General features: G+C 38.8%; 1 protein-coding gene across 1 annotated transcript in view; it reads left to right on the top strand.

Moving 5' to 3' along the window:
* The first annotated feature begins 322 nt into the window (after nt 1–322).
* Nucleotides 323–26,070, top strand: part of LOC149010067 (stomatal closure-related actin-binding protein 1-like) — a 37,435-nt gene continuing 11,687 nt past the window's right edge. The window contains 7 exon segments of the mRNA XM_089161350.1: nt 323–540; nt 1,087–1,281; nt 1,283–1,396; nt 1,552–1,680; nt 10,127–10,219; nt 13,965–14,105; nt 23,318–23,386. Coding sequence (XP_089017476.1) covers nt 1,114–1,281; nt 1,283–1,396; nt 1,552–1,680; nt 10,127–10,219; nt 13,965–14,105; nt 23,318–23,386 — 714 coding nt within the window. The 5' untranslated portion in view covers nt 323–540; nt 1,087–1,113.

Genomic DNA, 26,070 nt, shown 5'->3' with positions numbered 1-26,070 from the left:
AGCAAACGCCGTTCGCTGCAATCATGCTATTTAAACTACTTTCCCTTGCTTCACTGCCAAAAGTGAGAAAACGCGGTCTTCTTCCAACATCAGAAGAAATCGATTCAGTGAGGGCCCCTTTTAAGGATTCAAATCACCCAACAACCAAAAGTATTATTTTCTTTAATGATTCGTTGGATCACTTGACGATCGGTGAGAGTTCTCTCAACTTCCTCATCTGTTCTTGTTGCTGTTTCTTTCTGGTTTTGATTCCTCCATTTCTCACGCACGAATCCAGGAATTAGGTATTTTAGCTAGTTCTCAGAGTTGAATTTCAAGGTCAAAGAATCTTTTCATCTGTTTTGGGTGCCCTTTCTCTGAGTTTTGTTTCTTTCTCGCGCTCACGAATCTGCGAAATAAGAATATGAGTTAGTTTGTTAGAGCTGACTTCCGTACTCTTGACTGTTTCTGTTTGCACGGGAAACGATACTTGTGAAGAGCCTTTTCCCTTTTCTTCTTCTGTCTTCATCTTGTTGGCTTTTGTATGATCAAGCTTCAGAGGTAGTGTGAGGGTTCCGTTTGTTTTTTTTCTTGTGAACGGTGCGTTTTACTGTGAATATTTGGACTTAAGGTTCGCTTGGGGGGGGGGGGGTTGGAGAACAGATCAACTAGGTGACAGTAGGAAAAGGTGGCTTATAAGTTGCTGTCTGGAAATTGCTACACTCATCTTCGAAAATTAATATTTGTGAATCTGGGTGACAGTTCAAATCTCGATCCTTCCGTTGCCTTGAGTGAGGGTTTTCCCACTCGTCTCGTCTTTGGTGTCTAAAGGGAAACTCGTTTACTAAGAATATTTGATTAGCCGCGTAAATGCTATTTTGAGGTCTTAATCTCAATTACTCTCGGATAAGAATTGAAAATTGACAAGTTAGATGTTCCTTCCTTATTGATGATTGGATGTTTTATTTAGTGGTTGAGTGGGCTGCTGATTGACCTTTTGATTCCATGCTGTGAGGTTGTAACTAGCCAGGAAAGTTGAGTTTGCTTTATTTATTCATTTATTCGTAAGGCTATGGTGTTCATTGTTGTTATCTTTGTTGCTTTCAGAGAAGAGCAGGGGATTATCTCAAAACAATGACGAGGACAAGTCGTGATTTTGGAAATACAATGCAGAGAGATGCGATTCCATCAGTTGCAGCCGATGTGACCTTCCCCTCTGATCGGTTTCCAAATTATAAGATTGGTGCTAACAATCAGACTTTAGAGCCAAAGGAAGGTCTGGAGATACCATCCATGAAAGAAAGTTGTTGCATTGGAGACTGCCCAGCTGATAGAGCAGCAAAAACGTTTGTCTGTGCGTGATCTTGCTAGTAAATTTGAGAGGGGCTTAGCTGCTGCTGCTAAATTATCTGATGAGGTTGTGTCTGTTAAGTTTGAATGTCTCGTTTTTGGTCCTTTTATGCAATATTGCTTTTACTTAGAAACGTTGAATACAAACTATAGATTTAGGTTTTCCTTTTACTTAGGGCTGGATTCAGAATCTGGAATCATAAAACTTTCATGGAATTTCAGGCTAGACGCAGAGAGGCAGCTTCGTTGGAGAAACATGTTCTTTTGAAGAAGCTCAGAGATGCTTTGGAATCCTTGAGAGGGCGTGTGGCAGGTCGAAACAAAAATGATGTTGAGGAGGCTATCTCTATGGTACACTTTTGCAATTCTTCATTCCTGTATAATATTTGGTTCCTTCTTATCTCCCATATACCCGATGAAACACATGTAAGTGGGTTTTTTAATTCCTTGATTTTGAAAGATGTAAGAGTCAATTGGGGTTGGGGCTCTCTGTTAGGGTGTGTGGCCCCTGTGTCCACTTGGGCCATGGGAGCATTGTGTCTGCATAGTGGGGGTGGGTGGTAATTTTGTCCCCTTCTTTTTCTAAGCACGAGTGATGCACTCCCCCTACAAAGAACTTTTCTCCGTAAGATTTCAAGTCAATTTCAATTCAGATTTGAAGCTGTATCTAGTGTGATGCTAGTAATTGACCATTCAAATCTTAAGGCTGTAGACAACTTCTCAACTTCAATGAGGTAAATATTCCAATGAAGTAATAAGGTTAGTGATGCTTCTTATGGTTCTTTATTTTGATTCTTCATATATAACATTATAGCAAATTAAAAATTTGTAATGTTCTTGAGCATTGTTGTCAAGGTAACAAGGCGCCTATGCCCAAAGTCTTGAATGACTAAGTGATGTGAACCGGGTCTAGGGTTTGACTAAGTGGATGTAATGCCCTAGATCTAGGCCCACCCAAGATCTTCTTCCTGAGAATCAACAGTCTTCTAGGGTCTATAGTACCCTACGGTTGAAGGTATTTGGCTGATTTATGGGTGCTAGGGTTGAACAGGGGTTAGGATTAGGTTTGGCTAGGGTTTAGTGAACCAAGTCTGAAACCTTCTTGTAATTTTAGTTTTAGAATTGAAATTCAAGTTTAGGGTTTTCAAAATTTTAAGGTTTCTTAAAAAACTAGGGCTTCTAGGGTTTGGGCTAGGGTTAGGTCGAGTGTCTATTAGGGTTGAAAGAAGTTAATTCTAGAAGGACTTAGGGTTCGGATGAATGGTTGAAGAGAATTAGGAATTTGTAATTTTAGGGTTTCTAGTGGAGAAGATGAATTGCAGAATTTTCCTAGGGTTTAGGTTGGTTCGATTGGGCTGAAATTGGGAGGGAAGGTCACTAGGATTAGAGGAATGATGTTCCTGAAGTTTGGGACAGATCTAATGGTGGGGAAAGGGAGAAGGGGGGCTAGGGCTGGGTGGGGCTTCTTCTACTTACTTGAGGAAGAAGATGGAAACTGGAAATTTTAAAATTCTGCAGAAAACTTCTTCAAATAGTAGCTGCAAGTTCTCTAAGGGAACCCACAACTCCAAATCTATCATCTTCAGTTCTCACCTAATTTCATTAATTACTAACTGGTTTGTTACATTGTAGAGAGGCTTATTTATAGCCTTTAGAAGGAACTCACACTAGGGCTACTTTATAAGCTAAAACTCCTTACTCTAAAGACTTCAATTCACAGAAGCAACCTTCATACCTCACTCTAGAGGTATCCAAATTGAATTCTAAGAGTAGATATGGACAACTTAGGAATCCTAACCTAACAAGGACTCTGCAATAACTTAACAAATTTGGGCTTAAATTCAAAAACAAAAGTAGATCTAGGGTCCCACAAACTGCTGGACCAAACTAAACTCTCATTGGACTCAACTAAAAAATCGCAAAATAGCAAAATACCCCTACTGGTACTAGAGGGCTGTAGGGTTTGGGCAAGCTACCCTAGGCCCTAATTCGGACCTGAATCTGGTTTACATCACTAAATGTCGCCACGACAACACCACTGTGGGCCATCAAGCAGGCAAAATCTTGTTGCATTTCCTTAAAGTGTATATAGTAGATCCGTAATTGTGAACCCTAAACCCCGAACCCTAAAAGCTTTTCAACCCTAAGAAGGAGCACTCAAAATAAACCTTAAACCTGTGTTCCAGGGTACATTAACCAAACAAACCCTAGCAGGGTCTCCTCACTGTGGAATAACCAAATGGTCGGTCAAGACTAAGGGGTGTGACACGCCTCTTTCCACTCCTGCTAGTGAAAACTAGTTGGTGGATTCAGGACATCTAATGGATGTATAATCCTATCAGCAGTTCACCACACGAAGTCAAGACCTATCAGTCCTTCACTCCAATTGGGGAGATATCCGTTTAGGAATTGTGAGGCCAGTACAAACTGAAACATACCAGGTTTTTAGATACGAGAAAATGGAGTACCCCCCCCGCCATCCCTAAACCCTAAACCCAAATGGGTTTACTCACTCATGCCAAACAAAATCCGAAGTCCGTAGAGATGAACCCCACCCTAAAAGATTCACCCTAGAAGGAGCACTCAAAACCTTCAACTTGTGTCAACGGAGAAAGGATTACAGGCCCTCACCGTGGACTAACCAAATGGCGGCAAGACAAGGGTAAGACTTGCCCTTTCCACTCCGGTCTTGGAGTTGGTGTCTTGCACATCTCAATGTAATGATCCTATATATCCCACATGAAGTCAACACCTACGCTCCGGGTGCCGCTTAGGATGTGGGCCCCATCGGGATACGGTGGTTGTTCTTATCCCTATACAATGGGTTCGGTGGTGCACTTATAGCAACCGCACTCAAAGGAGAAGTAAGCGCCAGGCGGAGGGCTCCACTAAAGAAAAAGTAACAAAGGTGGTCACAGGGACCCACGACAACGTTGTCTACCATAAGCATCGGTGCATTTGCACTCAAAGTGGCACGAAGACCACTAAAGAAAAAGCAAAGGTGGTCACAGGCCACGACAAACAACTTTTGACAAAGTGGTGCGCAGACCACGACAAACGACTTTGGACAAAATAAAAGGGCACATGTGGGGGTGGCCCACAGTCACTGCTTTCCGTAGTGCGACTGAAAGCTGCTTTTCAGAGAGATGTGTTTTCCGTGTGCAGGAAGAGAGAAATCATTTCCTCTTTGAGTTTTGCCAGCCTGGCAGTTTCCCACCGGATTGTTGGGAGTACGTCGCCCCACCAGTTGTCTTTGCAGGCGTGCCGGGAGAACTCATGTTGCTTGAGTGCTTGGAGATGCTCGAGGGTGTGGAGATCTCGGGCAAGTCGCTCAAGTAGTTTGAACTCAATAGTGGCAAGGGCTCCACGGGATTGAGAGTCTTGTTTGCCACTTTTGGGGTATGTGTGATACAGGGTGAGGGCGTGGACATACTGGTGGATAACGTCCATATCTCGGCCAGGGCGCTTGTACAAATTTGGTGTAGCGTGCCAAAAGACGCTACCGAGGGCTGCTCTGGCTTTTGCGTTCTGCAGCTGCTCTGCTGGGTGAGGTTCTGGTCCATAGTAAATGGGCTCTGGTTGTTTATACCAGGGCTCAGGGGCTTGATGTTCTGATCCGGATGCATCCATGATGTTTGAATGAGGAGCCCAACAACTCTGGATAGTTGATCAACTAGGGTATTGTGTGATCCTTTGATGTGTTCGAACTTGACGGTAAGCCCACAGCCGGTTATATAGTCGGTGAACTGCATCCACCGTACTCTGGATGGCTTGTGATTGGAGCTTTTGTTGAAAAAGCTGATGATGGCGTGGCAGTCGGTGCGAACAGTAAGTTCCTCTTTATCCGGATAATAGATCTTGAATTTCTCCATGGAAAGATGAACCGTGAATTTCGCGTCGATGTGGACTGAGTGGTGACAACTTTCCAGCTTAACTTTGTCGAGTTCTCTACCCTTTTCAATTCCACTTGATCCCCCCATCCTTCCATTGATGCGTCGCTATTTTTCCATTGATTGAGTATTTATTTTTGTACTAATTGCCTTTGATTAATTGGCCACTAATCATTTGATTTGTTAAACATACTACAAAAGGAGCGTAGGCCTTTCTTGCTTTTTAGCAAGGATTCATCGAAGTTGAAAATTTTTTTTGAGGATATGCTCTTGTAACCTGATTTGTCCCTTTCCTATGTGGGCTCCAAGGAACTCTACGAGATGTACTTACATGGATTGTGGGCTACCGTGTTCTATAGATGTTCAATTTATGGCGAGAACTTAAGATTTCTTATTTGTTATAATTCAAGCATAGAGAGTTAAGGCTTAGCGATTGAGAGAATTTTTTTTAGTTCTCGAGAGAGAGTAGTTAGATATGGAAGGGAATCTCAACTATCAATCAGGAAAATATTTCATATTATAATGTTGGATAAAGATAGGAAGGATTAGTTATGGTCAAATCCGATTCCTAAGATTTTGGCTATTAATAAATCTCAGTTCTTATTTCAGTTTGCAATTTAGTTAATGATAATCAACTCTTTATTATTAATTTTTTAAATAGAATCAGCATATTATTTGATTGGTGCATAGTCTATAGTCTTTGAGGCCGAATGATCTTGATTTCATCATTATATTACTTGTTAACAATAGCATACACTTGCATTGCTATTTTTCACAATTTGCAATGCAGTAGCGCCTGAGGCACATGGAGCAGAGCAATTGTTTGGAGAAGAGGTGGCGCTGTTGGTTTGCAAATTGTGAAAATAGCAATGCAAGTGTACGCTGTTGTTAACGAGTAATATAATGATGAAATAGAGATTGTTCCCTCGAAGACTATAAATTAAGTACCAATATAATCATACTATGTTTATTTGAACAATTTATAAGAAAGAGTTCACTCTCATTGACGAAATTGCAAATTGAAATAAAAACTTGAGAGTTATTAATTTTTTTTTTTGTTTTGGATGAATAAATAATTATATTAATAGAGGAAAAGGGAGCACAAAGTCTTTAAAAAGAAGACCGAAAAGAAGAACTAAGATCCCAGGAGACAACAATGAGCTTGTTCCTTGGGGTATCATCAACTAGGGGGGTGGGGGATAGCTATCAATCTAGAAGACCCCCCCCCCCCCAAAAAAAAAAAAAAAAAACTTTTTCTTCATCTTTCTTGAAGAGTTGAAATCAACAAGGAAATCTCCATTAACTTGGTAATGCCTCTTGGTAATCTGGTTGCTTCTCCTACCATTGTCATGGTCAGAGGCATACAAAGGGGTTGAGATTTCGGTCTTAGGGGTACCCTTAAAGACATCCTTATCACACAATGGAGAAGCGTCCTGATTACTAGAGATAGGCTACTTAGGCTATTGGCACTAAGAGGAGTTAAAGGGAATGAGGATGGAGAAGGGCCAGCCAAGCTCATAAGAAAATCCTTAGATTAGAAGGACTCATTGTAATGGCTGATGACAAGGATGTAGAAATCAGTTGAGATTGGAGGAGAGGGCTTTTGGTGGAGGGTTGGGGGTTGGTTCTAGAATCAATGGGGTGGGCTCGAAGATGTGGATTTAGGGATGGGTTGGAGGTTTGTTGGTTAGATGGGCTTAGGTGGGTTATGTTGGAGGGTGAATCAAGGGGACTTGACTCATTTAATTGGATTGGTGGTGGGTTAGATGGATTTGGGTGAGACAGAGTTAGGGGTGGACCATATGGGCTTGGGTGAGACAAAGTGAGGGATGTGGACAAGATAGGCTTGACTGAGATAGAGTTGGGCTTGCAGGGATGGTGTTATGGTTGTCAGAATTAGAGGTAAGAGGAAAAGTGAAGGATGAGATATAGAAAAGAGGGAAATGGGGAGTGGCACTCGCAGGGATGGCATAGTGAGCAACAGAAAAAGGAGAAGGAAAGGTGGGTGGTGGGCCCCATTGGAAGGTCACCGGAAAAAAGGGGGAGGAAACCAAAGGGAGTGATGATGCGGGGAGGAGATAACGGAGGAAAAAGGATAGTTCAATGATAGGGGAGGTCAGGGGATGAAGCGAAGAAAGGGATGGGTTAGTAAAGGTCTTTTGGGGAGGGGGTTACTCATGGAAAGGCAATGGCAAGCCCCAAAATGGTAGGGTCAACAAGGTTAACTCCTAGTAGGTGGCAGGTGGTGCACAAATAGATGAAATCGTTAGTCCTTGGGGATGACTCTTTGACAAAGATCATTACAACAATGATGGCAACAACTGCAATATGTTCATTAGGCGCAATAATAGCAGGGAGGCGTTCAGGGTTCTGCAACTCCTTAGGCAGAGGGACCAAGGTGTTTGTGGCCCTCAAAGTAGCGTTGGGAGGGATAGAATAATAGAGGTCTCGATCGAAGAGGGCACTTGGTCACATCTGGATGGTAGTGGTCCAAAGGCAGGATGGCCTTGTTGGCGTTGTTGGCAACATCATGATCTCCACCATCTGTGGCTGGGGTCATGATCAGCATCCGGTTGAGTCTCTGGTGGAGGGTTTTGATTGTATCTTATCATCTGATTAGGGAGTTGAGTTGAAGCAGGAATTTGCAACATGGTCATCGCCTTAGTGGTCAAGGTGTTTAGGGGATAACGACAATAGCAGAGGAAGGGCTTGGAGTCCTACCTCAACTATGGTCTTGAGAGGGGTGAGGTGCAAGTGAGGGAAGGTGGTTGTATCAACTGTGGCGGAGGAAGGGCAATTAGCAGAAGGGTTTGGTAGGTGAGGTGAGGTGGAGAAGGAAGAGTGGGACAATGGTAAAGGATGAGGATTGTTCATGGAGCATTTTGAGGGATCATAGCCAAAGATCCCACAGTGGGTGCAATGAGGAGGAGGTTTTCAAAATGTATGGGTTGGTCAAACCCTATACCATCTTCTTCCATGATATGTACTGAGATGGAGGGGTTTTTGCAATGAATAGTTCAAGACGAATTTGAGCCAAGGAGATTTTGTTCATTTTTACTATTCTGGCATCCATGTAGATGGGAGAGCCTAGAACCAAATCTATTATGCTCTGTATGTTTGAGCTCTAGAGGTGTACAGGCAAAGCCAGCAAATTATCCAAACTGAAGTAGTGCTTAGATCAATTTTTTTGAGTTGCAGGTGCAGCTCCCACTGTCTGAGGAATGTCATTTTCTTGCTGACTAACCATGGGGCTCCTTCTAGGGTGCTGTGTTTGGTGTTGTCATTAGAGAATTGGAATACAAAGAGACCATTGTCAAGTAGGTAGGACTGCAAAGCCCCCTCTGCTTTCTATTGTTTGCGCAGTGAGGCCAGTACAATTTGGAAGGACGGTCTGGAGATGAGAAACTGGCCAACAAAACAAATTTTCCGTTGCCACTTAAGTCAATTTGGATGTAACAGAAGCTACATGTTGGTGTGGTGGTTAGTGTAACAATTGGGGGGGGGGGGGGCAAGCTACTAAATTCCCAAATATATTTGTCTTGCATGAAGGATTAGCTTTAAGCTCTTCTCCTTTACATTTGACATGTACAATTAAACAAAAGGCATTCAAGATAAAGTTCCTTTTGGGGGGGGGGGGGGGGTTGCCTTTTTTTTTTTTTTAATATTTTTTTGGTAGGTGAGACAAAAGTAGGGATTAACCCCACCAAGTTGGAGTTATGGACGTCAATCTTAGAACAAGGCGGTTTTAAGATAAGTAGCACAAAGGGGGTGTATATGTTGTTACACTATGACGGATATGAGGTGTCACAAATTGATGAGGGAGATTTGGCTAAGTGATTACTTTAGGTTTATGGGCTCAATCATAAATAAAGAAGGTGATATAGAGGACATTGTGTGCTTCATGGAGAATTAAAATCAGAAGGGATGAAATAAAGAGGTGCATCTGGATTGGTTTTTGATTGATGTGTTCCTTTAAAACTTAAATGAAAATCTTATAAGGCAGAAAATATTGGCTATAATGTATGATGCAAAATGTTTGGTTCTTCAGTGAATATTTTATGATTCCTTGATAATCAACTATGAGATTCAGGCTTTGCGCATTCTAGGATGTTGTGTAAAGTTGGGATGATGCCAAGTGAAGGAATAAATGCTTACCTTATCCTAAGTATGTCAAGTAACGAATACAGTAGTCATGACATTATGTCAGGTAAAGAATACAGTAGTCATGACATCTTTAGTTTTAACAAGATTGAACTTTGCCTCATTTTTACTCAGAATTATCAGAATTACATGGTTTGCTACATCGATCTCATTCTTGCTTCCTTTGTGTTGAATTTTCAGCATTCATGTTTAATGGTATAACCAAAGGTTTTTCAATGCTGATTGTTAACCTTATGTATTCACGTTCGTCCTCTTCTCTCCTTGCAACTACCGAAATGCAGATCATGATCAAATGAATACAACTATGCCTTATCCGAGTGCACTGATTCTGTTTTGTGGCATTCATGATTTAACTCTGTTTAAAGTTATCGAAGGCCATCAGAATCTTCTTTTCACTTCTCAAGTGGGTCCCTTTTTGTAGTCTTGTCTTTACCAGATATTTTTTTTATGGACACAGTAAATTTCTGCCTTATCCAAACTAAATGTGAGTGTACAGTGTAATAATCCTGTTTCATGCCATCTGCAATCCAGCTATATTTGAAATCATAGGTGTTTTTAGCTCAGAGCCTTCAAAATTTTTTCACTTCACTTCCCATGTCTTTGGACTCTTGAGAATTTCTTTGGTCATTTTCCTCTGATGATATTGATTTGAATTCTCAGTTGATGATTAAATTAACTATTCTGTTCTTTTTTTTGCTTTCAATTTGGGTATTATGATGAACTTTGGGACATGTACTCTACTCCAGGTGGAAGCTTTAGCCGTACCATTGACTGAAAGAGAAGGGGAGCTAATTCAAGAAAAATCTGAAGTGAAAAAGCTGGCAAATTTTCTTAAAGTGGTAATGTTATGGGTTCCCGCTCCAAGTTCGCTCATGGATATTTTTTCCATGCTAGCTTTCTGTGATTTATTTGCAGTTATTTGAAAATTGATGCTGGTTCTCCCTTTAAGTAGTTAAATCCAAAATTATGCATGTTATTTTAATATTTTAATGCATAGAAGTGCAATTAATATTTGATAGTCCAAATAGCATTCTTTTATATTAGTCAAAGTTTCAACGCCTCAGACATCTATCCTTCATGCTTTCCCTGCCATGTTAATCTGTGGAATTCTTTTTTCAATATCGATTAGAAACTAAAATCCCAGTCTGCCATGAACAATTAAGTTTGGCTTGGTCAAATTTAGGGTTTTTGGTCAACTTAGGGACAGGATTTGCTGAATGGGTTATGTGAAGTGGTGATTTAGGAGAATCCATCAGGATTGGTTGAGACAGTGTTGTAATTGAACTGAAAGCAAATTAGGGTCTGGATTCTGGGTTTTTGGGAAGAGAATAATGATGGAATCTAGGGTTTAGGATGGGAAGACAGGAGTTTGAATTGATTATTCCTTGGGAGGTAAATTTGATCCAAATATGGTGGTTTTTGATGTGTTATGTATTTAGATGGGTGAATGCCAAGGTTTGGTAGTTGGCAGTATAGGAGAAGATGGATTAGGGTACTGATTTATCAAGCCTTATATTTTTTGGTTGAAAAAATAATTCATTAACCAACAGGAGAGAAGGGGAAGGGGAGAAAACAACAGGAAAGGAAAGGGAAGAGCCCTACAGAAACCAAAAGGCTCTAAGAAAAGCAAAATACATGGCCAGGACTAGGCACAGGATGAGAATAAAAAGGCAATACAAACCCAAGACTCAAAACACTTTTTTTTCCTAAAAGGCGGGAGCTCAACAATGAAGTCATCGGAAAGGGGGTGGAGTCCTTTGGTAGACTGAGGGTCTCAGGTCAGAAGAACCCCCCAGAATCACTCGCAATCACCGAAATGGAGTTGAGATTAGGCTCCAGAAGAGGGGATGGGACAAGCTCAGATGAGGGGAGAGGGGAGGAGGAACAAAGGGCTGGGCCAGAATCATGAGCGTTAGGGGAAGGGCTAGAGGTGGCCGAGAAATGGAGGGGGAATGGGTTATCAAGCTTAGTATTGTTGCAGAATTTCTGTGGAGCTTGTTTGAGGAACTTGGAAAAAAAAAATAGATGTTAGACGTGAACCTGGTTAGAGCTTCAGAGAACAACCCAGGCTTCACACTGCAAGGTGTTGATTGGATCATACACCAGTAACATCAGCCTTGATTAGGCATGAGACAAGCTCCAAGCCTTCAATGGAGAAAACAATTGTAACAACTTTGCAAAGCGGAGAAATTCTCAGAGTTATGAGCCATGAGTGCTCTCCCACAATTCCTTTATTCATAGGAACTGAGGGCCAAAACTCCTATGCAGAGAAGGAGTAGGAAAGACTCCCCGACCCCCTCTGTGGCCGAACTCTGTTACATTGATAAGGAGAAGGTCATCCAACCGATTAATTTTTCCCATGACCACTAAATTACGATTAATGTACGCCACAACATAAGTCAAGTCACTGGTTCAACCTGCTTTGGTCTAATTCAAAATTTTTTTTTGGGTACAAGGACGCCCTTTATATATAGGGAATTTAGGGATGGGGATATTGCGTATGCTGCCGGCAAGGATTGAACCTATGACCACTCAACTGAGAAGTCAAGTTCTTAACCATTTTACTAACCCTCCATAGGCATTCCTACTAAACAAGAAACCACTTGGACACTTAACTACTTCCTGTTCTTCTTGCAGATGTAGGACTTGCAGTTCTGCATCAAAATATATTTTTCCATATCATCCAAAGTGAAGATGTTTGTATCTGTCACTTGGTCATGCATATACTTGTTAGTGACACCTGTATAGTCTATTGGAGGTCTTACTCCACCAATTCTTTTGTTGTTTTCTGATTATCTGGAGTCGAAGAAATTAAATTTTACCTTCATGGCGGTAATTTCTTGGGTTAATGATATGAGAAACATCCTTCTTGTCGGCTTAGTGAGACTCAACAACCAAAAATGGTGGAGAGTCTGGAGACATATTGGATGTAGAAAATACAACACCGTGGCCACTCATAGCCTTACCCAAACTTAAAGGAATCGGCTACATTGATCTTAGGGGAGAGAAAAGCATGGTATCAAAGAAATAAAGGGGGTGGGCATGGGACGTTAAATATCAATATAAAACACAAAACAGTGGGGGCATCAACCATAATGTTATGTGCTTCATAACTTTCCAACATTCTGCTCTAGGTGTGAAATAGGAGTATAGAAGACAAAGCAAAATTAAAATGGTGAAATGGATTTGGGAAGCTATGGAAGCACACTTTGTGAGCGTTGGTTAATTCTATCTGTGAAACCATATTTCGGTACTTACTGAACGTTTATAACCCTGAAAGGCTGAAAATCTGAATTGCACCCACATTAGTAATTTCAGCCCGATCTTTTTCAAATTTTCTTTTCTCAATTGGTGAATTGAGCCCCAATGCTTGCTCAATCTGGAAGAACGTAAACATTCATTGTGATGCTTATGGAGGATACAATGCTTAATCTGTTTCTGTATCACTGTTGCGAAACGCATGACCATTCTCTTTAGACTTAGGAGTTGAACCTCCTGAACTGTGAAGATAGTGGTGTGATGACTTATTTCCATCATTCTTTGCAGGCAGTATTCTTCCCTAAGGAATTTCATACTAGTACTCATTATTTCAAGGTTCCTGAGCTTATAATGCCTTTTCTGGATGTCAGTAAGGTCTGATAAAGCTGCATCCAATTAACAATTACCCTTTTCTTTACTTGTTTTGTATTTGTAAAGGATATCCCTGCTGTGTACAGGATGTCTTTTCCAGAGCTTTTCTTTTTTTCTTCAACTGGCATTTACACCTCTAATTTGTGGTCTTCTTCTAGTTTCTCCCTAGTGACTCTTGCAACTGCTGAATTTACCCAAAGATATCAACAAATAGGTTCTTATAATGTTCATGATGGCTAGGTAAGTTTGTGAAATTCATGAACCACATATAAAGGATATCTGATGCTTCTCATTTGTCAAATTTGAGTTCAAAATGAGCATGTGCATCGGTGTAAAACAGCTCCTGAATTTTTAAGAGTTATGAAAATCCTAGTAGCCTTGACTGCTCTATATTGGTGGGTAGTGGCATTTTTTGTAATTTGGGGTTACTTTGAATGATTTTAAAAATCCTGTGATATACATGTACCATCATAGGCTCTAAGTTGATCAGTGATGATAATAATAACCTCAATGAAATGGAGCAGCCCATATGGCCATGTCTACCATTACCATGTGGTAACTTGTGAACCTTGTGAAGTTCATCAATCTACATGAACTGTATAATTTAATTACAAACTATATATGCAATAGATTTTGGATGAATAAATAATATAGCAACAGTGGAAAAAGAAGGGGGTGGGGGGCTCAACTCTGCTCAAGAAGGCAGAGAAGAATACTATGGAAATATTTATTCGATTTTCTCCTTTGTTGAAAGTTTATATTGTGAAGAATGGTGTTCAATGTCTCGTTGACTATGGTGTTTTACTTCTATAGATCCATGCTTGTCTCACCTGTGTTGTTTGATCAATTAAACATTCAATGTTGTGTTTTCTCTTAATTAAACTAAAATGTGTCTTTTTGTGGACGATTTAAATCAGTTTTGTAAAATTAATAAGCAATTTTCGTCATCTTTAGGCTTCTGAGGATGCTAAGAAACTTGTTGATGATGAAAGAGCTTTTGCTCTCTCTGAAATTGAAAAAGCTAGAGCAGCAGTACAGAGAGTAGAAGAGGCCTTCCAGGAACAAGAACGGATTTCTCAAACTTTTGGGAAGCAGGTTTGTATGAGTTGAATGATATACTTTTTCTACTATGCAATTGATCCGTCTCTTCGTTGTTGGTTTGATATCTTATCATTTTTCTTTTGAAGTTGATTTTCTTTTTTCTTTTTGCTGTACTATTATGATTAGGATCATTGGGTCTTCTAAAATATCGTTACATGTTTTACTTGCAAGTGTGCAGTGTCTATTATTCAATAATTTTGGAATATCTTTCATTTTTTGGCATTTACGATAGCTTTCTGCATTGCAAATCATATTCTTTCCTTTTCGGTGTGTTTCTGCTATATGGGGTTATTCAAATTGTCTTCAATGGTCAAAGATTTAGTTGCTTTGTAGAATTAATTGTACCGAACTTCATTCATTGGGTGCGTACCTTGCCCTATAACTTCTTCCTCGGAAAATTGGCTAATTGTTCCATCGTCATGCTTCTTTTTCTTTTTTCTTTAAAAAATTGTAAGCATTCAATACCTTTATGAATGTATTGACATGTGCTTTTTTGCACCATGCAACTCTTAGTTGATGTACTGGATGCCAGTGAGTGTTTATTCTACCTTCTTGAAGCTGAGTGAATTTTCCCTCATCTTTTCTCATATGGCCCAAAGCTCTACATTTTATGTGAATGCATTTCTTTCTGATTCTTGTCATTGACACTCATCCATTTTAACAGCCACATCTCAACCATATTGTATCAGTATATATGTAACAAATAATCTGCTCTATAAAGCATGGCTTGTTTTACTCATCTCATCTTTAATGGTTTCTACCAATCAGAAGCACCCTATAAGTTCCTTTCAGTGCAGTCCATTTTCAGGCAGATATGAAAGAAAATTCTTTAAGAACGCCAATACAAGAAAGCCAATATAGCTGTGCTACAAAAACAAAAAATGTTGAAACAGAGAGAGAGAGTAATATATACTATGGCCTGTTGGAGATAAGAGCTGGAAATAATCTAGGTAATGACATCGCAAGTTGGAACCACTAGATTCACTAAGGTATCTCGGTTTTCCCAGAAACCGAGACTAGTTAAGCCGTTTAAAAAAAATTGGTTTCAACTAGGTTTCAGTGGTTTTGACAAGATTTCTCTAGTTTCTACCTAATCCCAGAAACCCGAGACTAGTTAAGCCGTTTAAAAAACAATGGTTTCCACTAGGTTTTGGGGGTTTTGACCATAGTTCTCTAGTTTCTACCTAATCCCTGTATAAGTTTCACTGGCCCCATTGGAACTTGTACAAATGTGGTGGAACGTGTGATGGAAACCCAACTTCAGGGTTAGGGTGATGAGGACATCAGTTAGCAATTCCGAGTTTACCGGCGACACCGACGTAGAGATCATCCCACGACAACATCTATGTGGATGGATGATGAGTTCGGAGGGTATTGGATGGTTCGATGAGAAACATTGCTCATAAGCAGTTTTTCATGTTATTTTCCTTAGTCTTAGCGGGTTGGGTAGTAGTTTACTATTGAAATATTTTATTTTCATGTTTGAGTCTTTATGAGCTGGGCCTAAAGTCTATTTTGGCCCAATTTTGAATTGTTTTGAGTTTGGGTTATATATACAACTTAAGTTGGGGTTATTTTGGGAATTAAACATGTAGGGTTGTGAGGGATCAACTTTTTTATTTAAACCTTGTATGGAATTTGTTTTTTGGCAATCAATGAATAAAAAAAAGAATTAGAAAAGAAGCTCACGCTGCTCTCTCTCTCTCTCTCCTGGCGGTACTATTTCTTTCCCCTCTCTCTAGGTATGCTCTCTCTCTCCTCCTTTCACCCTTATTTCCCACTAGAAAAATTCCCTTTGCTCTCCTCTACAAAGATCTACTCTTTTTTTTGTCTAAAAAAAGACCTAGTTTCTTTATTGGAAATCTTTTTCTTCTTCCCCAAACCCCACGATTGTTCTAATTTTCTTGCAAAAAAAAATATTTGTTTTTTTTTTCTTCCCTCTTTCCCTTATACGGCAGTCTATTTTTCTGTTGTTAGTCTCCCTTCCCTTCTCTTTGTTTCTTTTCTTTCTCTCCCTCTCTCCTATCATCTACTCTCATTCCTCAGATACACCATTATTTCAAAATATATTTTTCTCATTTCCTAGGATTCACCACTACTTCAAAATATTTTTTTCTTTCTCTTATTTGTGTTCCTAAATGCTTTTTAACCCCTGTTTTGCAGCTAGGATCAGCAGGTAACATTATCTCTCTCTAAATATTTCTCATTTAGTCTTTGGTAGTAGTTTTGTTTAAAACATAAACTTCCCAAGACTCCCTTTACATTGTTAATTGTTGAATTCCTTGTTAGAAATCTGATATTGATTAGGATAGCTCTATTTTCTTTAAGTTTCTTAATACCCTTGCATTCAATTTAGTGTTATGGTGCCAAGATCCCCATCCCCTTGTTTCCCTATTGATTCTTGTTTTGTTGTGTTTACCAGTAAGACTTATTGTGTTTATTTCTCTACTTTCGCTGTCTTACATGCATGATTAATCATATTTCAAGTGTTGCAAATTCCTTTCTTTACTATCTGTCAAGAATAGGTGTTTAATTCTAAGAGTTTAGTAGCCCACTTTGGGTGGTTAGGGAAAATTTAGGAGTTTACTAGATCTCCATGGGTGAGACTTTAGATCATTATGGTAGGCATTATTTTAAATTGATATGGGATGGAAAGGATCAATCTAAAATTATATGGAAAGCCTATATGGGTTGGGATTAATTGGGAAAAGGGGAGGGAAGGGAATCCTACAATTGGTTAGGGGAAGGGTTTGGGAAAAGGGATAAACAATATAAACAATTTGGAATTAGATGGAAGAGATGTGGGTTGTTAGTGTTTTGGAAGGGTAGGAAGCCAGCGGATGGGTGAAAAGAGATAAAGGAAGCAACGTTAGGAGGGGGTGCTCTTGTGATCTTCTTTTCTTTTCATTCTTCTTCTAATTCTTCTTTTCTTTCTTTTTCTTTTCCTTTCTCCTTCCTTTCGTTTTTTTTCTGTTTTGTTGCCACAAGGAAGAAGAGGCAGAGAGAGGGGCTGAGAGGGTTAGAAGGGAAGGGGGAATGTTGTAGGGCAGGGGAAGCGATGGCGGTGTTGTGGGGGGAGTGCTGCTGCCCAGGTGCGGCAGCAGGGGAAGGGGGTGGGGTTGCTTGTGCAGAACAGGGGAGGGGCAGGGGAGGTCTTGCAGGGGTAGGGGGCTGCTTGAATTGAAGGGAGAGGGGTGGGGATGACCTCCAATGGAGAGAGGGGCTAGGGGTGCTATACGATGGAAGCGGAGGGGGGCTGGGGGCATGTACTTACTTGGAGGTTTGCTGTCATTGACGATAGCTGCTAGGAATTTGAAGAAGAAAGCTGGAATTCTTGATGGAGCTGCTGATCTTGAACAAGACTCTTAATTGTTCAACTGTGTTCTCCTCAACAAGGTCAGGATCCTTGACGCAAATTTTATTCAATAATCAGACTTAAGGATTATAAAGAAAGAATAGACTATTTTTAGCCTACTAAAAGACTCTAAACTGAAGTGGGACTCCTTCATAGATTAGGATCCCATTACATTGAATCACAGCTGACCAAATAAATGATAAAAGATCTAATGGACTCTAAGGAGTTGTATGGAAACATTGCCGTTTCTTGTTTTTCTATCTTGGACATGAAAACAGTGAAAAAGTTGTATGGCAAACCGGTTCAATTCTTGTGTGCCATTTCTACAAAATGGGATGAACCAGCACATGGGCACACTTCTTCCTCAGTTTTGAGAAACACCAAATCCAAGCTTTTTTGGAACGGGCATGTTTTTCTTTTAAAGGTGGAGAAACACTTGTTCTTGAACCTGGCCAAAGACGTTACTTGGGGGCAATTGGGTCTTTTGACTCAAAAACAATACAACCCCTTTGTTAACCCTGAACTCCCATCCATAACCCCTGTGCGAAACTTTTGCTCTCAAGTGCAAAGTGCGATCGAAGTTGCTAGAGTTTTGTTCTCTCATTTGGTTTTTCTTTTTGTTCTATTAGATTCTTAAGATGTTCAATGCAAACTTTGTTATTTAATTCTTTACTGGAATTTTTATGAGCTTGTAAATTAGAGATCTGATATCGAAATCTCTGTTGGTCTCCTGTATTTTGTCAGCATTGTTGGTACTGGTTCTCTCATACTCGATTTATATTGTGTAGTCTCTGCATCATCTTTTCAATTGATTTAGATCTATGTAATCAGATGTGTTATTTTCAAATTTGTTTTTCTTTGAATTTTACTTCTCCATCATCATCTCTCTCTCTCTCTCTCTCTCTCTCTCCATTTAATTTATTCGTAAATTCTTTCATGTTCTTTGTTTCATGTAGTTGACATGTTGAACCATCATGCTTTTTTTAGTATTGCAGATATATAAGAGTTAATTCCCTTGCATTATGTGTGTCAGTTTCTCCCCCATTATTCATTATGTTTAAGAACTTCCTTTTCCCTTCAGACTTGTTTCAAATCTGGAAAGTATTAATCTGTCTCTTCAATATGCTGTGTGGCATCTCCAAGTCTTAGTTTAGCGAGAGAGTATTTGCTTTTACAATGGATGCATACAACAATTGACTTTTGATGTACTGAAAAGTATTGAATCTCTTGTTCTTATGTGCTTTTGTTATGTTCGTACTGAAAAAAAGAAAGTTGTAATTGGAACACCAATTACAGTTATTTCTTCAAAATTCTCAAACACTTGATAACTTTTAGGTTTTTACCTACCTTGGTTATTAGAAAACAGCTAAAATTAGAAAATTGGAAAGTCAACCTGCACGTTGGTTGTCTTCTCTGTGACAAGAATTGAAGATCTGATCTGAAACTTTCAATTAGATTTCTAGTTGTTAAGAGAGATTAAGAATTGAAACCATGCTATCTGTCATCATATAACAGAACATAATTAACCAGCGATAGACCATTTTTATGGCTTTTTTTCTGTAGAAAGGACTTGAGATTCTTATCATATATTATACAGAGCACAAAAGCTTTCTTTCTGTATATTCTATTAGTTTCTTCACAGTTCATTGGTATATTTGTTTATATTGCTTCTCCAGAAAACCAATTTTAATATACTGGTGTGAAAATGTGAGTGAAGCCATCTGTTGGTGTTAAAGGAAATTAATATATTGTGATTTAGTAATGGAGAAAAGATTGCAAATCGCTCATGCCTTTTCATGCCCTCAAAAATTTCTGGTAATCTGGATTCTGGCCAGAAGATCTGTGGGCAATCCATTCTTAACTTGTCTCTCCTAGGCCTCACAAAAAGAACAAAACTTCTTGGGTATCAATTGTGATTGCTTGTTGTCAACAACATCAACATCAATAAGCCTTGTCCCAACTAAATGGGACCGGCTACATGGATTCTTGCCTTCCAATCAGTTTTGTTTGAGGCCGTGCTAGATACAAGGTCTAAGCTATGCATATCCTTTCTCACCACTTCTCTTAAGATTATCTTAGGTCTACCCCTAGCTTTTCTAGTTCCTTTAATCTGGATTATATCACTTCTCCGTACAGGGGCATTTATAGGTCTCCGTTGAACATGGCCGTGCCACCTCAAATGACTTTCCTGAAGCTTATCACTTATTGGAGCAACTCCCAGATCAATTCTAATATGATCATTCCTTATCTTATCCTTCCTAGTTTTGCCACTCATCCATCTTAGCATCCTCATTTTTGCTACACTGAGTTTATTTATATGATTTTTTTTAATAGCCCAACACTTTGCATTGTACATCAAAGCTGGTCAAACGACGGTCCTATAGAATTTTCCTTTAAGCTTTAATGGAATATGTCGATCACACAAGATCTCGGACACACCTCTCCACTTCATCCACCCTATTTTAATTCTTTGGAAAACATCATCCTTTATATCACCTCTTTTATTTATGATTGAACTTAGGTACCTAAAAGAATCAATCTGAGGAATCTCCTTTTCGTCAAGTTTCATCACCGTATCGTCTACCCAATCATGACTAAAGTTACAAACTAGATATTCTGTCTTTGTTCTCCTTAATTTAAAACCTCTTGATTCCAAAGCTACTCTCTAAGATTCTAACTTGGTATTAATCCCCACTTGAGTCTCATCAATCAACACAATATCATCAGCAAAAAGCATACACTAAGGGACCTCGTCTTGAATGTCTTTGGTTAATTCATCCATTACAAGTGCAAATAAATATGGGCTTAAAGTTGATCCATTATATCCTTGATGAGCAACGTGCTAATAGCAATTGTATACTTGAAGAAGTCATCTCAAAACCTTTCGTATCTCCCCTTGGAAGTAACAACAATCATAATGAAGCAAGATAAACGGAGAGCCTAAAGAAGACGATTGCAAATCAGTTGGCAACAACAGCGGGATTGCCATCTAATCCCTTGAAACATATGCTTGTGTATTCTTGGGTTTATACTTTTATTTGAACAACCATATATGTAATACTTTTTTATTGTGAAGAATTTTGGGTTTAAGTTTAGATAAATATTTGTTACTTTTTTATCTGATTTTATTAAAAGAAGTACCCGTTTTATGCATGCCATACAAGTTTCTCAAGTTTCTCTCTTTTTTTTTTTGGTCTTAGAAACATGCCCATTCTAGTACAACCATACAAGATTTCAACACTCACAAATGACGAATGGACATAGAAACATGAAAAATGGTTTCTTGCCCATTTTTAAGAAATGAGCAAGAAGTGTTACCATACAACTGCTATTATACATGCTGAATTAAAATCCTAGTTAACTAAAGACTAATTGACATATGCTAAATTCTATTTAACTAAAGACTCTAATTGACTTATGTTGGAATCAAAAGAAAATAAGGACTCAGGAACTCTTATATGACTCAAACTAGACTCCCTAACTCTCTGAAATTCTTCAAAAAATGAGAGAATATTCTGAAGATGAAAACCAGCAATTATTTAGGGTTGGTTTTGACCAAATACTCTCATTAGGGTTTCGGCCAAGGGGGGCTTAACCCTGTTCACATCAATGTGTTACTTGTCCCTATAGGTAACTTATTAATGCTTGATCACATTTAAGTAAAATGAATTTCATTTTCTTAGGTTATTGTTCGTAAATAAGCAAATACAACTTATTTGTATCCAATAAAAATAGGTCAATTAAATTATAGAAGGAAAGAATCAACCCCTCAATTCAAAATGAAAACATAGGTTTCCAACTATGTGCAATTTTCAATTTCTAATGTTGGGGGGTTTTCTTGAACCTGAAAATAAAACATTGCTAAATACCTGAAGTGTGGTAACTATTCATTTATTTTGATTTGTAAATAAAAATATTTTCATTCACAATGGTTTTTTCAGGATTCATAGACACCAAGTTGGTCAAAATGTGCGTGGCTCTGGTCTTTGCAGGGCAGCAAGATCTCGCCTTTTTGAAGGCTCTAGACGAGACTCGGTTGAATTTCACGAAACATCCCATCTCGACCAAGATCTTGGTCAAGTCGAGATCTTAGTTTGACCCGAGATCTTAGTGCTTTTAAGTCCCATAAATCAAGCAAGACTCGACCTGTCTCGCCTTCCATCTCGCCGATAGTTTCCCAAGTTGATTTTGGAAGTTTGTTGGCAAAAGAAAAAATGTGAAGCATGAGCCATACCCAACACTTCTATTATGAACTTATGATTGTTGTATTATTGTATTCTCTAGAGTCGAAGAATGTATTGTTTTATTGTACTCATATTGGTGGAATTCTGTTGATATTTAAGTTATTTGATGTATTTTATCACTTGCTTTTCATTTATATGTCCTAATGGTTCTATATTTGATGTTTTATAAACTTGCATGTTCATTCTTGTTGCATTTCGGTTTCAAACTTATCAATTAGAATTCATTCTTTGGGTTGTTTTCTCACAAATCTAAGTCCACCAATGTGTTTAGAATGCCTAAAATAGGCTAAATACCCACTTGACCTTACCCCCCCCCCCCCCCCCCCCCCCCCCCAAAAAAAGAAAAAGAAAAGGGAAGAAGATGGGCCCGGGAAAAAATTCCAGAACTCAAGCAAGATCTCGCCAACTTGGACGAGATCTCGCTTTTTCTCAAGGGCGAGGTTGCCCTCGAGAGTGAGATCTGGTACCTTGGAGGTGATCGTGTAAGTTGCTTTATCCCTGCCTTTCTAGAGTTGCTGTTTTCTAATTCAAACTCATGACCAATTGGTCACAATGGAGCAACCTTTTTGCTTCACCAAGACGTTTCTCTGGACTCTGGTTCACAATATATAGGTAAATACAAACTTGCATTGAACTAGCAGAGGTGAATGACAGTATTCTGCATGAATTGTTACAAATTGATAATCAACTAATGGATTTTCAACTCTTTGCATATCTACTTTTCCTTCGTAAATTTTATGTCAAGAATTTCATGAAAAGCAACACACCGACAAATGGAAACCCCTACATTCACAATTATATTTATTCTTGTTTGACCAGTGGGTTCCAAGTTTTCCATTATTTACTTTTTGTGATATTATTTACTTTTTTGATGGAGTGACCAAGTAATGCAGTTGATCATTTGGAGCACTAGTAGGTGAAAGGATTGGTCTCCAAGTATATGGGGTTCCTTTTGCTGTAAAGCATCTAATTGTCTCTGTTTCCTGTCATGTTTAGTGTTTCACAAGCTAACATGTGGTGGTTCATGGGACTGCATGGAGGACCACGTGTTTCCACTGATGAAATTGTGTCAGTTGCAAGGAAGGAAAGTGGCTTAACATTTGATGTAGAGTTTTATAGAACTACAAAGTTAAACTAGGGAGAAATGAAGGCACAATGGAAAATTTATCTTTTTAATTTTAGCTCATTTTGCTCACATTTTTTGGGATTTGATTTTACTGATAAAATGGATGTAGCGTTGTTCATCACATTGTTACCCATTATGCTAGCTTGAAGTGGTTGATTTCAGTAGGCATAGTGGTTCCCCTCCCTTCCACTCCCCCTGCGTGCGGGCAAAACGAACAAAAATCACCTTCTCTCATTTTTTTAAATTATTTATTATTGTATTAAGTGCTTTGGAGATGAAGGGTTTTTTCTTGGTTTAAGAAGGAAGTTAGGGGTATCAACTTGCTAGCGTGTAGATGCTGTACCATCCCGTTCAAGGGTTGCACTACCTTGTTAGCAAGAATCACCTTTTATTTTTATTCAGCCAGTGCAACAGTTCCATACTAGCCATCTTACTCTTTAGTGTGTACAATTCTTATTTTCTTTATTTTTTAATTTGCCAGGAAATGGAAGGACTCATGAGGGAGGTTCAAGAGGCTAGAAGGATTATGATGCTCCATAAATCAAGCAAGGTATTTAGAATGTGTACGCAACTTACTATAGATCTTTGGAATTTTTCTTTGAAGGCAAAACTTGCAGTTATCCTGAATCTATTGTGTTATGATTTCTATAGTGTTCTCTCTTGCACTGACAACTACTAGTTTCTTCCTGGTCTAAGACTACTTTAATAACAGAACATGGGGTAACTGGTGGTAAAGATGGTAAGATAAGATAGATCAAGATGTAAAGAACAAACACTAAAAGGCTTGGCTGGTCCTGTAGAAAGTCTTTTTTAGTAGCGTGTTTAGAAATCTATATGTATATGCAGCACCTATTATGCCAATCTATTATGAACAATTTCTGTGGTTGAACACTGCCTAACTGTAATTGACTTGTGTTGTTTAGGGGGCGGGCTAGGGTGTCGCAAGGATAATCCCTTACGCCATCCTCCCCCCCCCCCCCCCCCCCCAACACCAAACAATCCATCTGACCTCCCCCCAACCTTCCCCTTTAAAAAAAAAAAAATATTAGGCAGGGTTGATCAGTTGATCCCAGGTCAAGGGAAGCTCCTCAATCCATAAGTCTGTTGATTATGTTGCCTTTTATTTGTAGACTGTAGGCTAGATATCTTTATGTGATGCATTAACCATGTGAACAGCTATTTATAATAACTTGAATCAATGCTTTCTTGAGTTCAACTAATCTAAAATTATTGAACCAATTTGCAATTACCAAAGCCTCTTGAGAAGCTGTTACTTTTCTAAATCGGATGAACCCTTTTTCTTTGTGAGTTTCGGGAATATCCCCATTCATAGGTCCGAGATCCACATCTATGAATTGAAAGGTCCGAATGATCAACTCTGCAATCAGTTGTTAGAATCAATAGGTCTTCAAATCGTTCATTTGAATAAATTGAAACCCTTCTTATTGGCTGATCATGATACTTCCCAAAAATCGAAATTCTTGATCAATGGAGGAACAATATCACCATTTTTGTTCAATAAGATACCAAAGTGGATGATTGACTCATTCCATATTACAAATAATCGCAGGAAATCCTTTGATAACACTGATTCCTATTTCTCAATGATATCCCACGATCGAGACAATTGGCTGAATCCCGTGAAACCATTTCATAGAAGTTCAATTGATCTCTTCTTTTTATAAAGCAAATTGACTTCGATTCTTGAATAATCCACATCACTTCTGGTTCTATTGTAACAAAAGATTCCCTTTTTATGTGGAAAAGGCCCGTATCAATAATTATGATCTTACGTATGGACAATTCCTCAATATCTTGTTCATTCGCAACAAAATATTTTCTTTGTGCGTCGGTAAAAAAAAAAAGCTTTTTTGGAGAGAGATACTATTTCACTAATCGAGTCACTGGTATCTAACAATATTCATACCTAACGATTTTCCACAAAGTGGTGGCGAAACGTATAACTTGTACAAATCTTTCCATTTTCCAATTCGATCCGATCCATTCGTTCGTAGAGCTATTTACTCGATCGCAGACATTTCCGGAACACCCCTAACGAGAGGGGCAAATAGTCAATTTTGAAAGAACTTATTGTCAACCTCTTTTAGATATGAATCAATCTGATTCAGAAGGGAAGAACTAGCATCAGTATCTCAATTTCAAACAAACATGGGTTTGATTCACACTCTATGTTTTTAGAAATATTTACCATCCGAAAAGAGGAAAAAACGGAGTCTTTGTCTAAAGAAATGCGTTGAGAAACGGCAGATGAATAGAACCTTTCAACGAGATAGTGTTTTTTCAAATCTCTCAAAATGGAATATGTTCCAAACATATATGCCATGGTTCCTTTACTTGACAGGTGCAAATATCTAAATTTCACCCTTTTAGATACTTTTTCAGACCTATTGCCGATACTAAGTAGCAATCACAAATTTTTTATCTATTTTTCATGATATTATGCATGGATCAGATATATCATGGCCAATTCCTCCGAAAAAATGGTGTCTTCCACAATGGAATCGATAAGTGAGATTTCGAGTAAGTGTTTCCATAATCTTCTTCTGTCGAAGAAATGATTCATCGAAATAATGAGTCATCCGTTCCGTTGATATGGACACATCTGAGATCACCAAATGCTCGGGAGTTCTTCTATTCAATCCCTTTCCTTCTTCTTGTTGCTGGATATCTCATTCGTACACATCTTCTCTTTGCTTCCCGAGCCTCTAGTGAGTTACAAACGAGTTCGAAAAGATCAAATCTTTGATGATTCCATCATACATGATTTAATTGCAAAAACTTCGGATAGGTATCCTACATTTGAACGGAATTCTTTCGGTTAAAGAATCTCTTTCTAGTTGCTCCGGAACAATTAGGAGATTCTCTAAAAGAAATACGGGGTTCGGGCTGCAACATGCTATTGGGTGGTGGTCCCGCTTATGGGGTCAAATCAATACCGTTCTAAGAATAAATATTTGAATATCAATCTCATCAATATCATCGATCTCATAAGTATCATACCAAATCCCATCAATCGAATCACTTTTTCGAGAAATACGAGACATTTAAGTTGTACAAGTAAAGAGATCTATTCATTGATAAGAAAAAGAAAAAACGTGAACGGTGATTGGATTGATGATAAAATAGAATCCTGGGTCGCGAACAATGATTCGATTGATGATGAAGAAAGAGAATTCTTGGTTCAATTCTCCACCTTAACGACAGAAAAAGGAT

Source organism: Hakea prostrata, chromosome 7, assembly GCF_041222555.1.
Source record: "Hakea prostrata isolate BN-2017 chromosome 7, UWA_Hpros_2, whole genome shotgun sequence".
NCBI lineage: Eukaryota > Viridiplantae > Streptophyta > Magnoliopsida > Proteales > Proteaceae > Hakea > Hakea prostrata.
The sequence above is the reverse complement of the archived record's forward strand: the minus strand, read 5'-3'. Positions and strand labels throughout refer to the sequence as shown.